Here is a 14,247-nt window from a genome sequence, read left to right as displayed (position 1 = left end):
GTGGTATGGCAAGTTTTGTCAAATTTATATTAGATCCATTTACTTTCACTCAAAGAACACATGTGTAAAGAATTTCCTGATGGTATACAACACTGTGCCTTCAATATGATATTTAACTGCAAAGAAATTCATGAGAAAATCAGCAAAGACGGTAAACAAGTTTTCCACTTGTTATAAACTTTCAAAATATATTGACAAGCTTAATTGAAACATAAGTAAAAAATCCTGTTTTAAGTCCCAGTGTTTGGAAGATTAAGGTAAAAACTTCGTATCTTAATAGATAAATAATAAACAAAATCTGAAAAAGAAGATTCTGACAACAAATTTAAAATATAACAAAACAAACAAAACAAAACAAACAAACAGAAAACTAAAATAAAACTTTCAAAACTTACATGTTTTCGAACAGGTTGGAAAAGAAGCAGACGATTTGACATTAGCATTAGTCTGAATCAGCAGCATTACATTGTCAACTTGGGAAACAATTAACTGGTTTAGAACCGGGACTTTATATTACTATAATAGTATTATATTGTCCCTGTTAAGAACCATTAAAAACCTGTAACCAACTTCCTACTTAGATTACAACTACAGCCACTACCATATCTTATAACTGATTATGAGACGTTATTAGGCATTTGTTTGTCATGTTTTAATAGAATTGGTCCAGAAACTGACAAAAATACGATTTATAATCAACTCTACGAATCCGCGGAAATATTAGTTCTCGATGAAAAAGGGGGTGGTTGAAACCATCCGTCCCAAGTGATTGTCCCTTGAGTCTTGGTTCCATTTGCCCTTATTTTGTTTTGTTTTGTTTTTTGTTTTTGTTATTGGTTTTTGGTAGATTTTTTTTGGGGGGGGGGTTTGATGTGTTTGTTGTTTTTGTTGTTTCTGTTTTACGTTTTTTGTTGTTGGTTTTTGCTGGTTTTGTTTTAGTTGTTTTTGTTTTTGTTTTTGTTTTTTTGTTTTTTGCGTGTTTATGTTGCTTTTTTAAAAGAATCGCCATTTTATCTAATTTTTTTTTCAGATCCAATTATTCCGGAATCGAGAAGCATCTGAACGGAACTAGTATCAAATTGTAATATCAAATTAACTTCCTGTTTTCATGTTGTTTTTTTTTTCCTAAAATAGAAATGACCAGGAAATTAATTGTTGTGAAAGATCCTGTCTCTGTTAATACAACATAAAGAAATCAGATACATCTGAGATTGTAAGTATTGTTTGTAGTCAAAAAGTTATTGCAGTCAATCTTTACAGTATGGTTCTAGCATCTAGAGACTAGATTTGTATTTAGCTATATACTATATAGGTAGGAGGACACAATTAATTTCGTAGTGCATTTCAACAGACCCATCTTGACATATAAAAAAAAATTCCACTGCTTCAAACTCATTCAAACTTCACCAATATGGAAACATGTATAAAAGCAGATTTCTATAAAAGTGCCAGAAAAATTCACCATCAATGCATCATATTTTATTTTTAGCAACTTTGCTTTGGAGACTCCGTAGTCGTAGACATGAAACGTGACCACTGCCAAATGTCCTAAATTTTGACCTTCTTTCAAAGGTCCAAATCACAACTTCCACATAAAATTACAGAATGAAAAAAAACCTTGTAAATTTGACCCTTGCCCTACATTTCTGCAGTTAATACTAAGCAATAAAGTTTATGACAGCAAAGAAAAAAAAATCAGGAAGAAACACACTAAAATAAAGGAACTATATTCGTATACAACGAAAAGTCAAGGGGAATTAATTGTGATCTAGTACCTATATATAGACAAGGTTTTGCCAAGGTGAATGATGTTGGAGTCTTGGACTGGAGAAAAGGCCGCTTTTGGGTCACATATTGCAAATTACTCATCTTGCGCATCTCAAGGAGTTAAATATATGCCATATATAAATCTTGGTCAAACATCCAATTTTAGAGCAGTTTATCTAACTTGAATGGTGTGTTCATGCATACTTGCTCTTATTTCAGGGTTCAAATTCTGAGGTTGCATCAAGCAGGGTTTATTACAATTAAATTTATTTGATAAATTGACAACTACATTGTACATGTACTTAAGTTGAATTCAAAGAACAGTTTGCATAATGCATTATCATGTCAAGTTCATGCAGCAGTACCTTTATAATTTAATTTTTTACCAGAATCACTGCACGGTTTACTTCAGTTTTGTTTAATAGCAGCACAAGGATGAATATTTAGATCCTTTTAAAAACATGTATGAAGAATCAAGTTTAGAATTGAATATTTACATGTTTGATGTATGTTTTTTTATTAAATTGATTTTCATAAGTATAGAAAGAAATACACCACAACTAATCAACATGGTAGTGGTAATTGCTAAAAATTATGAAATTGAATATCTTTTATATTTTTTAAGATACATTGTACATTCAAACTTTTTTTTTGTATTCAAATCCATATGCCTTCAGCTCTGAATGCTGAAAAAAAATACAAAAATATCTAATTGTAAAAAAATAATTTGGCATCCACTCTGTTAGTGGTTATCACTATCACAGTGATTACCCCGAGACTTATTATTCATGTACATGTATATGCTGCAGAAAGTAAAAAAAAAATGTATCATCAAGGAGATACATGTACATGTTGTCATCACTTTAAGCATTATTAAGTATGATATATAGTACGGTATTACAGTTGAATTTTCAATAAGATAAAGACTACTAGTATCTTGAATGAAAAATTAAATGCTGGAAAGAAAACAGGTCATTTTGTGGTCAAATCATTTAATGTACATGTACCTCAATTACCGGTAAGAGCTTATACACCAATAAAATTTTGCTGAAGCCAAGCTTAAATGAATAATTAAAAATTTTATTGACTTTTGAAGACACAGATATTGAGTATTCTCAAGTCACTTATTTATAGCCATATTGCTGCTTTGTGTGAATAGAATTTGCAATAAAATGAAAAAAAAACTAGGCATTATTCTTAATCTATTTCTTAACCATTTCTTAAATTCAATGAATTTAGGTATTCCTCATTCATTTTTATGTGATGTGCTTTTCAATCATGAAAATTCTCTTTCTGATCATGATTACTGTGAATGTTTAAGTACTAGTCTTAATAAAATTCACTCACTGCCAATGGCAGAGGTGATTCATGGTAATAAAAAACCTATTAAAAAACAATGTTTTTTTTTTGTTCTGCAAATGCTTTACATGTATTTTAATGAAACAACAGTTTTTTTCTGTTTCAGATCTGTATTTTTATGAAAAGCATACATTTATCTCACATCAAAATCAAACAAATTGAAGAAAATCAATATTTAGACAAGTCTTGCAATGTGCTGATTTCATGTACAATCTATATACATGTATCTCTTAAGTCAACAACTGAATATAATGTAGGACTGGTTACATGAATGTGGTCTGTAACAGATTCTGAATAAGAAATAAAAGTGAAATCTGTGGGTTTTTGACATGCATGAATCACCTCCTGTTTGATTTTTTATAAAGATTGCTACTAAAAAAGTCTTGAATATTCCATTACCATTCCGAAATATGATAATGCTATGACACTGTCATTACACATGTACAAAAATAAAGTTGCATGGATATAATGGTTTTTGACCAATCCATCACAACTTGTTTTCACCTGACTATCACCTCCATCTTTTGACTGATTACCTTCGAACTTGGTAAATGGTTAGTAGCAATAAAATCTTAGATGGGGTTGAAGAGTAGCACTTTTTGGGAAGGGACTTAGTGAAAACTTGATGATTAAAGGTTGTAGCCTACATGCCTACATGTAGGTAGCATCTCAATCTTTAGACCAATTACAATGTACCTTCAAACTTTGGAGAAATGTTACTAGCAGTAAAATCTTGAATGGGATTGATTTTTCACAGAAATCAGTTACAGGGAAGCACTTCAATGATAAAGGGTTGTCACCATGATAGCACTGCCATCTTTTAATTGATTTCTTTCAAATTTTTGTGAAAAGTTACAAACTATAAATCTTAAATGGGATTAATTTTCACAGAATTTTTGTTAAGGGGGACTTCAATGATTTAGGGGTGTCACCTGGATATCGCCTCCATTTTTACTGATTTTCTTCAAACTTAAGTGAAATGTTATCAGCAATAAAATCTTGGATGGGATTGGTTTTCACAAATTTCAGTCAATAGGGACCACTTCTTTGGGAGGGGGACTTAGTTATTAAATCAAATATTTAGGGTTATTGACTGGATACTTCCTCCATTTTTTTGACTGATTACCTTGAAACTTTTGTGAATGGTTAGTTATTGCAATAAAATCTTGTAAGGGATTGATTTTTGCCGAAATTGGTGAAGAGGGACCACTTTTTATTTCGATATGGGGATAGCATGCTCACTTAAGTTCTTTAATTTTCTGCACAATTGACATTGTTATTGCCAGGGTGGCATCAAAACACTGGATTTTCATGTTATAACCCAAGTCTAAGTGGTTGGATCTGGCTAAATTTTTCAAGAAGATTTCACTCCACTATTTAAGCACCTCTCTGGTTTTGGGTCTATATAACATTCATGTAGTTTGAGTAAAAGTGTTTGAATTTCTATGAAACTGTACATCAAGTTTGATACTGCAAAAGAAAGATTGGTATTAATGATGAAGATTCACTGACATATACATGTAACCAAGAAATTAATTAGGGGGCAAAACAAACACTTGAATCAGAAAGTGTTTTCTTAACAATTTGTCGGCATTTTAAAGCCAATTAGTAGGAAATTAGTAAATTGAAAATTTCTGTTACATCTCCTTTAAATGTAGTTATATGGATCTGTATAAAATTGAACAAGGTTCTATTAGGTCAGTAGCAAGCATTGCCTTGAAGAGCATTTTTGTTGTGGTTATATACCCTATGCAACAATGTTTTTGATAAGTACAAGTATGTCAGTCCCATCAATCCCAACTGCTCTCGAACAACCAAACAATAATTCACAAAATTTAGTATGTAGTGAAGATGCAGTATGCAGTTTTGCATTTTACCTTGAATGTTTGATTCCTGATATTTTGTTGGAGTACTGTCTCTTTGAACTACATGTAGTATTCTAAAGAACATAACTGAAGCAACTTATCATTGCAACTCCTCTCAAACTACATGTACAATTGTATTTAAGTTAGCACAATGGCAATCACTAGCCACACCATACATATTATATCATACATTTTGTACTTTACCCAAATGTAATGTTATCACTTTGCACTATTTCAAATAGTCATGACACTAACTTTATTGGAATGAAGGCCAAAAAGGGGACAATAACAAATACATTATGTACATGTATTTCCTAAAATTTCAATAGAGAACTCAAGCACATTTGGATCTCAATGATATTATAGCACAATGTTTTATACCACAAAGGTCAGACATGGATTAATTGTAGGGGTATTTACTTACATTGTACATCATGATCATGTATTTGTGTATGCAAATATTAAGGGCCAAAAACTAGAGTTTTCCTTGTTTCAAAACAATAGCATGGGTAAAAGTGTATGGATTTCTATGAAATTGTACCATAAGATTCCATACCACAAATGGAAGGTTTTACATGTAATTGATTTTTGGGAGGTTATAAACTTTACATTTTTAATAAAGGGGGTCAACAAGGAGCCAGAAGAAAGTATTTAAGTACTTCTCTGTTTAAGAATCAGGCAAACTATGTATTAGGTGTGGCACTTGAAGAAAGAAAATATTCATATCTCATAATCCTCAGAAATACACATGAAACCATTAGAGTGTTTACTACTCTAAGTTTGCCTTTTTAAGATATTAATACATTTAGGTCAGATTTAGTTGAGATGCACTATGGAGAAAGACTTGAAATATTTTCACACATTTTGCATTATATAAGCAGTCAAAAAATGTCTATGCAGGCCTTTCATTAAGAGGCCGTACCAGGTACTTTTACCCTTCTAAACTACAGAAAGGTACCTCCAGAATTTTAAAATTTTATACATTTTTAATAAACAAAATGGTGAAAAGTACCTCCTACAAAACCAGAGATACCTGTATTGCGAAAAAATAATGAAACCTCTGCTATGTAACAGATACTTCAGGATAAATTTAAATAGCTTTCTTGGTTGTTTTCTAGAGGTATTGAATACATTTGAGGCAAAAAAAAAGACCCAATTATTGAGAAAAGTGGTGTGCCACCAATTGCCTGATTCTTACACAGCATGGTACAGAAAATGTACCTAAAAGCTTCACCGTGCACATGGGTTCTATACCAGAAAATGAAAGGTTTTGAGGGATTCAAAAGGTCATGGTTAAGTTTTGGGAAAGGAGCCAAAAGAGGGTCAAAAATAAGCACTTTCTTGTTCAACATAAAAACTGCTTATTTTCATGTTAAACTGCAAATTGTATATTCATAGCTATAAGGATTTAATTATGTGTGCAACCCCAGTTCAGAGCTGTACCAAATTTGAATGTTGTGTCCATACTAGGGTCAGACTTCCATGGTCATACAAAGCTGTGAAACATTTTATTTCATCTGTACATAAGAATGTAGCAATAAGATGAAAATTTATCAACTAGATATATAGTTTCTTATTTACATACATGTATATGTTTGTTTTCAGTTTGCTAATATTCAACTTAATTTGTTTTTAGAATATTGTAGTACATCATACCCACTGAGTCAAGATGAATTTTGGATCATCTTATGTTTATGTCTATGATAACCCTGAGTATGAGGTTATTTCTGATGAAGAACTAGAAGAAGGAATGCATCTGAGGTATATTGTTGTAAACTTTAGTAGCAGTCTTTATAAGAATGGTACAAATTCTGTAAAATGTGATACAACTAAAAAAAGTTACATATTTGAATTTTTGTAATTGAGTTGCTTTATAGTTCTAAATGATAAGATGTATAATTATTCATTCCAATCTGTCTGATCTTAGGAGATAATCAACATTGAAAATCCAAAAGTTTCTGTTGTACTTAAGAGTCATTTACAGAGTTATTTCCCTTAATTTTGAATTTTGCAGTACATTCTATATAATTTTTTACCAGATGTAGTGCTCACCAGGTGCAAGATAGTGTCCTTAGTGCAATTTTTCCAGTGCTTGTTCCCTCTGATGGTAATATAAGCCAAAAGTTGTTCATTACAATAAGTGGAAGGTCAGGGGTCTCCAGAGGGGTCACACATTTTATTTTGCAATTTTTGGTTTCAGCACTATGGATCCATTCTGCTGTTGTTGGAGGCCAAGTATTGAGCCCTGCCCTTCAAAAACTCACAATTTTTTGTCGTGGCCTTCTTAACTCATGACATCTTGTTCAGCTGTCAAGTTCCTGTTTTTGCTAAAATCTATATAATATAGCCTCATTTTAAAGCACATTCACACTGCTTGCATATGAAATCAAATTATGGTTTCCAAAGCCAAAAATAAAATTGCCAGACCCCTAAAATCGGAAAACAGCCCATGACCATAATAATATGGTTCCCACATGGTAAGGGTTAAACAAAATATCAAAAATAAAAATATGTAGGAGCACATTTTGCATGATTCTTATGTAGAGTGCTACTTCAAAAAAAATCAACCAGTGAAATTCCATTTTATCATTGTTTTACAACTGGTTGACAATGTATGTTGTATAATTTTGTATGTACATCAAATGATAGCAAGGGGTTAAATTTTGACAAATGGAATTCCAATAATAGGAATTACGGTCCAGAAAATTGGCCAGAAACAGTCTTTTTCATTCTGTCAGGACAAAAACTTTTGTATAAGTGGATATATTTCTTTGTACCATATAGGGTGCCAGACCACCAAAGGAAGGCTGGGATTGATTTTGGATTGTTATTATTTGAACTGTTTTGGAAAGAAGGTCCAAAAATGTGCCATGTACATGCACAAGCATTATTGTGACATTGGGACAATAGCTTGACTATAAATGAATGAATCTCTTTGAAATTGCAGTTCAATATGTCATACCAAAAAAGGATTGCTGGGATTGATTTTGGGTGTTGTGACTAGTAAACTGATAGGGAATGAGGAGCAAAAAAAAAAGCCAGAAAAGAGGATTATCCTTATGTCTAGATAATTACTTGAATTAAAGTCACCGTATTGGAATGCAGATGTTAAAACAGTGCATTGTAAAGAACGTGAAATGCGTAAAATATGGTTGCAGGAGGGTAGACCAATGGGTATGCAATATCCGTCTTACTTTAATTATAAACGAGCGAAACGTAATTTTAGGAATATACAGCAACTTGCTCATGATCAATATATGGAAGAGACATACGATGATATAAATAATGCAACTGAATGTGATATAAGGTTGTTTTGGAAACTTACAAAGCAACAGAAACCAAAACAGTCAAAGGTGTGCTATGAGATAAACTTTAATAACACTGTTCATAATACCCCCGAATCCATTTGTAATGCGTTTGCCAGTTACTTCAAAGACTTATATACACCATCCAGTACTTCTATGTTTGACGAATCAACATTCCGTGAAGTGAATAAAATGTATGACGACAGTGAAACTGTGTGTGACGTTGTTAAAGAACAATACTTACCTGGTGGTATCATAACTGACGAAGATGTTGCGGCGGTTATCAAAACAATTAAAACATAGAAAAGCTAGTGGAAATGACTTGGTTCAAAATGAACATTTAATTTTCGGCGGACCGAAACTAATTGAATGCCTCACAGTTTTTCTAAATACCATAATATCTAAATGTGAAGTACCCATTGATTGGCGAAAGGGTCTTTTGGTTACGTTATTTAAAGGTGGTGGCAAGCCTAAGTCACACCCTGACAGTTACCGACCCATTTGTCTCTTGTCCAGTGTGTTGAAAACATTTTAGAACTCCTACTCCATTGTATACAAACATTCATGATAATACCAGGAACGTTTCCAAATCCACTGCAACACGGGTTTCAGAAAGGTCTAGGTTGTCTGATTGTGTCCTTTTGTCTTCTTGAAACAATTTATAATAACATTGAACAACACAGTAAAGTATTTGCCGCATTCCTAGACAGTAGAAAAGACTTTGATACAGTATGGCGCAAAGCACTTATGGTCACACTTTGTAACAGGTGTTAAAGGTGAAGCTTGGTCCTGTATAAATATGTTATATAGTAATACACAAAGTTCGGTTATTGTAAATCAATGCAAATCGAAGTATTTTGAAGTAAATGAAGGTGTAAGGCAAAGTGGTGTGTTATCTGGTTTTTTATACCTTGTGTTTATTAATGATTTAATTAATGAGCTGTGTAATTCTAATCAGGTAACAGGTGTAAATAGTATAAAATGTTGTGCCCCTTCGCTTGCTGACAATATTACATGCATTGCTACAACACCTAAAGCATTACAACGAATGCTTAATGTGTGTACCGACTATGGGAATAAGTGGCGGTTTCAGTTCAATGGAAAGAAATTGTGTGTGATACAATTTTCTAAATCGTTCGTAAAATCAAACTTAAACTGGACAGTTAGCCAGGAAAAAATTCGAATTTTAGAAAGCCATGTGCATTTAGGGATTGAACTCAATGGTAAATTTAAGTCTCTCTCAAGGACAACAACATTTGTAGGAAAGGTAGAAATACTTATTTTGCAATTGCCAATGTCAGATGTGAAAATACAAATCCGTCAGTGCTTATAAAATTATATAGATCTGTTGTTATACCCACCGTTCTATATGGTTGTGAAGTATGGAACAATTTAACGAATACCGAGCTAGTGCTTCTAAATAGATTTCAACATTTTGTTGTCAAACATGCACAAAAGTTCAACACACTCACACGATCGGACATTTGCAAAAGTATGGTTGGGTTACGCAGCATAACAAGTGAACTCAAAAAACGCAAACTTTATTTCTTCGGCAAACTTTGCAAGTTGGATAATAGCTGCTTGGCGAAAACTATCTTCCTACACAGACTTTTACATGCTTAACAGACGATTGAAATCGCATAGGCATTATCCCAGATGTTTTAGATATCTTAATCAAATATAACCTGTACAAATCCCTTGCGATCTTTATCAGAGACAGTGACTTTTCTGGTAAATTACAATGGAAACACATGGTGGTAAATGCGGTTCATACAAAACATGATAATGACTGGAAAACACGTATAGACTCACACAGTGGCTTTAGTTGATTCAGAGAAATCCACAATTCCATTGCTGTTGCTGACATCAGGAAGTACCCTACAAACTGCTTTGATTTGCGTACCGCTCACATTATTGCTAAATATATTTCATCTGTACCAAACCTAATCGAACAATCATGTAAATTAAGTGATCAAATATTCACCAATATGCTTGTCCATGCTACCCAAAACTGTACAAGTACTTCAGAGTTGTTTAATGTTTGGATGGACCTTATAATTGAACATTTTCCTCTAGAGCTGTACGTAGAACTAAGCGAGTATGATGATGAATCGCTTGTGCGAATTCTCCTCGGTAGAAAAACTTTCACTGAACTCTGTGATTCCGATATAGATGAATTCAGACGACTCTGCTACATGCATATTGTAAAGTCAACAGGCGAATATTTAAGATGCTTATGTTGTTGCAATACATTTTTGTAGCTAATGCATGTAGTGTCACCAGTACAGGAACATATCTTGCTCACTTTACTTGTATATAGATATGAATTAGTAATAGAATTCATTATTAGTATTATTTAATATTTCGTATTTGTGTCTTAATTAATTTGTAATTATGTAATTGTAATTCATGTAATCTCTATTTTGAGGAATTAAAGAATGAATGAATGATTGAAAAATGGAGAAAATATGACAAATATTTAATACAAATTTTTTTAACCTCTTGAACTTAGCCTTATTACTCGCAGTTCATGTATATGCGTGTTCTATGATATGTACATACTTCAAGTAATTTGTAACATAAACTAAAAATTGATGGTTGTATAATGGTATGGCACTGTAGTCATTGTCTGTGTCATCTTCTTTGTCATTTTGCCAAAGGTAGGTTGGAATTGATTTTGGAATTTTTGACTGGAACCAATTAGGAATCCAGGCCCAAAAAGGGGCAGCTTTTATTCTGGTCAAATTCTTATCCATTGTCAAATGTTCAATCACATTAAATTTTACTACATATCAGTCATATATTGTGTGACTATACTTCCCTCAACTTTTCAGGGTTCAACCTCAGAACTTGTAATAAGCTGACCCTGCAGAGCATTTTATTAAACTTGCTTAATGTTATTACCTATGTTGCAAATATTTATCTGCTGACATAAATAGGACAGTGATGCAGGTCAGGGCATGCTATTGGTCTTTTGTATTTAAACATGAAAATTTGTACATTTGTAATTTGCATCAAATATGCTTGAAACTGACATGATGTCTCAATGGTTTCAGTGATTCAGACTCTGATGAAGATGATTTGTTAAACTTAGATACTATCCCAGAAGCATCGCTGACTGCTACGCAGAGAGCAGCCTTGGCTAAGAGAGGAAATGGACCAGGAAGTGATCCGAATGTTATTGATTGTGCTAATGTCGTTGATGCCGTGATAGGAGGTACTGTGAAAGTTCTTTTATTTATGGTTACCAATTTTCATGGTTTAGGAAGAAACTTCAGTTGGTTGATTCTTGAATTTGTGGGATCAAAACCTCCATCATAAAAATGAATGGAACATTTCCTTTTTGTTCAGAACCAAATTTCATTGTTCCTCAAACCAATGGAAACCTTGAATATTGGTACTCCACGATCAATGGTAATGGCTTTCACTTCAAATTAAGATATTCCCCAAATTTTTTATCAATTGGAGATGAAGTGTCTAAATGAAACCTCTTTTGAACTAAACCATTCAGGTTTGGTTTAGACAGATGTACGGTTTACTAAGGTTCTAAATAAATCAAAATTTTCATAAAGGGACTTTTAAAAAAGTGTCTGGTTTAGACAGGATTTCAAATTATTCAGGGTTTGGTTCACTCAGGTTTTATCCTTGCCATTTCTTAGGGAACAATCAAAATATGTCATTTCCAACAGATGATGATTTGAACATAGCTTAAATATTTTGTCTTTTGAAAGTAGGAAAGTTGCTGGATCTGCTGTTCATGTAACTTCAAATAATTCATTAAATATCTGTCTTTGTAGGAATCATGCACATTCTGAAAAATGTGATACAACCCAAAAAAGGCTTAAGTTGTTTTATGGGTTTATATTATGAAATGTTCAAATCTGTCTGCTCTCAGGAGATAATCAGTATTGAAAATCCAATAGATTCTATTATATTTGAGTGTCATTTACAGAGTTATCTCCCTTAATTTTGAAATCTACGGTGCATTCTATATATTTTTTATCATCAAAGAACACAGGTTATATGAAAAATCAAATGTTAATTTCTGTTTACTGTGGCAATTCAAACAAAATATCAAAAATAAAAATATGTAGGCTTTCCAACCATGTATCACATTTTGCATGATTCTTAGCTGGAGTGCTACTTAATATTTACAATTTAGATTAATAAAATTATCTCTCAAGAAGTAATAAGTGTACTTGTAAGCAAAATTTATGAATTGAAATTACATGGTACTGTATACATTGTAAGTGGGTTTTTTTTTTTTTTGTTGTTGAAAATTTTACATTTTCATTTTTTCTTAAACATGAGTGATTTTGCTTGCAATTTTCATGATCCCAGAATGTATCACACGTGTATACGTATGAGGAGGAATAAACCTAAATTTTTGGGGATAATAATTCACGTTTTTATTTTCCTATTCTGATGTCTACAGTGAAAATATTAAATCTCTGTGAAAAAAAGACAATAATACAGTATATCTCGCAATTAAACAAACGATTTTGATGTATAGTTTTTCTTTTAATTTGTTAATTTTCTTTTTCCAGGTGGACCACCTCTGCCACCTAAACCCCCATCTATAGTCAGTGACTCCCCTGTGACTCCAAGTTGTATGATTCCTCCAATATCTCCTATGGATTCAGTACCACCTGCACCCCGACCTCCTCCTCCTCCCCCTCAAGTGATGTCTGCACCTCTAAAGAAGAAGAAAGGTCATTGGAGGAATGTACAGTCAAGAAATGAGATGTGTAAGTTACAAACATATACTGTGTAGCAGCTAATACTACAAAATGTTAAGGGGATCAAATAAATGGGGGTTTGAGGTCTGGGACCCTTTTTTCTGACCCTATGACCTTTAAAATTTCATTTACCTTGGTATTGGTCCTTCAACACTTTTCATTGACACCTAAGTGTGAACTTTTTGATTTTTCTTAAGAGGTACATTGATTTGAAACTTGGAAAAGTCCTGGACCTTCCATTTTTGAGAAGAAATCTGAACCACTGGTGTAAATTTTTTTTTTATCATGAAAAAAGTAATCTTAGTGGCATATTTTAATTTTTTTCCAGATGGAACAGGAAGTTTTTGATGATTTGACTTTTCCTACAAAAAATGAAAATTAGAACCTTTTTTGAGTAAAAGTATAAGGAAAAAAGTCACTTAATCTAGTGTTTACTGTCAGGATTATCATGATTTATTCACTATGGTGGTAAGAAATAATGTTGATTAAGTTGATCTGATTAATAACTTTCTTGGTATATACTACTTGTGAAATGACAATAGGGTCTGTAAGTCTCGTTCTAGTTTCATTTTCTTTTCTGGAATTTCAGATGTAGAGCATATTGAAATCCAATGACCAATTTGCATTTTATTGTTTACTTCCAGGATCTCAAAACACTGCATTACAATGCAAAATCTTCTATTTTAAGTTTTTCTTAACATTTTTTATATATAAAGCAAGATATTAGTTATTTTTTATTGATAAACACTAAAAAAATGTTTTGGTATTGATACTAAACTCAATGCTTTGTAAATAAAAAAAAAAGATTTCTGAGTATTTGAATGGTAGACCAAGAACCATTCTTGTGAAAGTACTGTGACGAGACTTACATATTCTAAATACTGGTGATCAACATTATAACCCTTTTTTTTCAGTCACGTTAATTGACATTTGCTTAATATTGATGACATATTGTAGATGAGTCTCCAGCCCAACAACCAGTTATTAAAGGAAGGAGAGAGAGACGAGCTGACACCAATGTGGTGTCCATTAACTTCTCCAAACTGGTTACCCCAGGTCACATGTTTACTGGGGATCCAGTATACTGTGCTGATTGCAAATCTTTACTGTCTCATATCAGTAAGATCAACAAAGATGGTGAGCAACAGGTTAGTTGAAATAAATTGATTTGCATATACACATGTGTAATACATTCTGAGATCATGCCATCTG

General features: G+C 32.6%; 1 protein-coding gene across 1 annotated transcript in view; it reads left to right on the top strand.

Moving 5' to 3' along the window:
- The first annotated feature begins 1,100 nt into the window (after window positions 1-1,100).
- Window positions 1,101-14,247, top strand: part of LOC148614057 (circularly permutated Ras protein 1-like) — a 37,955-nt gene continuing 24,808 nt past the window's right edge. The window contains exons 1-5 of the mRNA XM_088587864.1: window positions 1,101-1,213; window positions 6,628-6,752; window positions 11,353-11,513; window positions 12,844-13,044; window positions 13,993-14,183. Coding sequence (XP_088443990.1) covers window positions 6,661-6,752; window positions 11,353-11,513; window positions 12,844-13,044; window positions 13,993-14,183 — 645 coding nt within the window. The 5' untranslated portion in view covers window positions 1,101-1,213; window positions 6,628-6,660. The remainder of the gene's footprint in view (window positions 1,214-6,627; window positions 6,753-11,352; window positions 11,514-12,843; window positions 13,045-13,992; window positions 14,184-14,247) is intronic.

The sequence above is a fragment of the Perna viridis genome, chromosome 6 (assembly GCF_037379345.1).
Source record: "Perna viridis isolate PV_CMFRI_1.1 ecotype Kerala chromosome 6, ASM3737934v1, whole genome shotgun sequence".
In the NCBI taxonomy this organism is placed as follows: domain Eukaryota; kingdom Metazoa; phylum Mollusca; class Bivalvia; order Mytilida; family Mytilidae; genus Perna; species Perna viridis.
The sequence above is the reverse complement of the archived record's forward strand: the minus strand, read 5'-3'. Positions and strand labels throughout refer to the sequence as shown.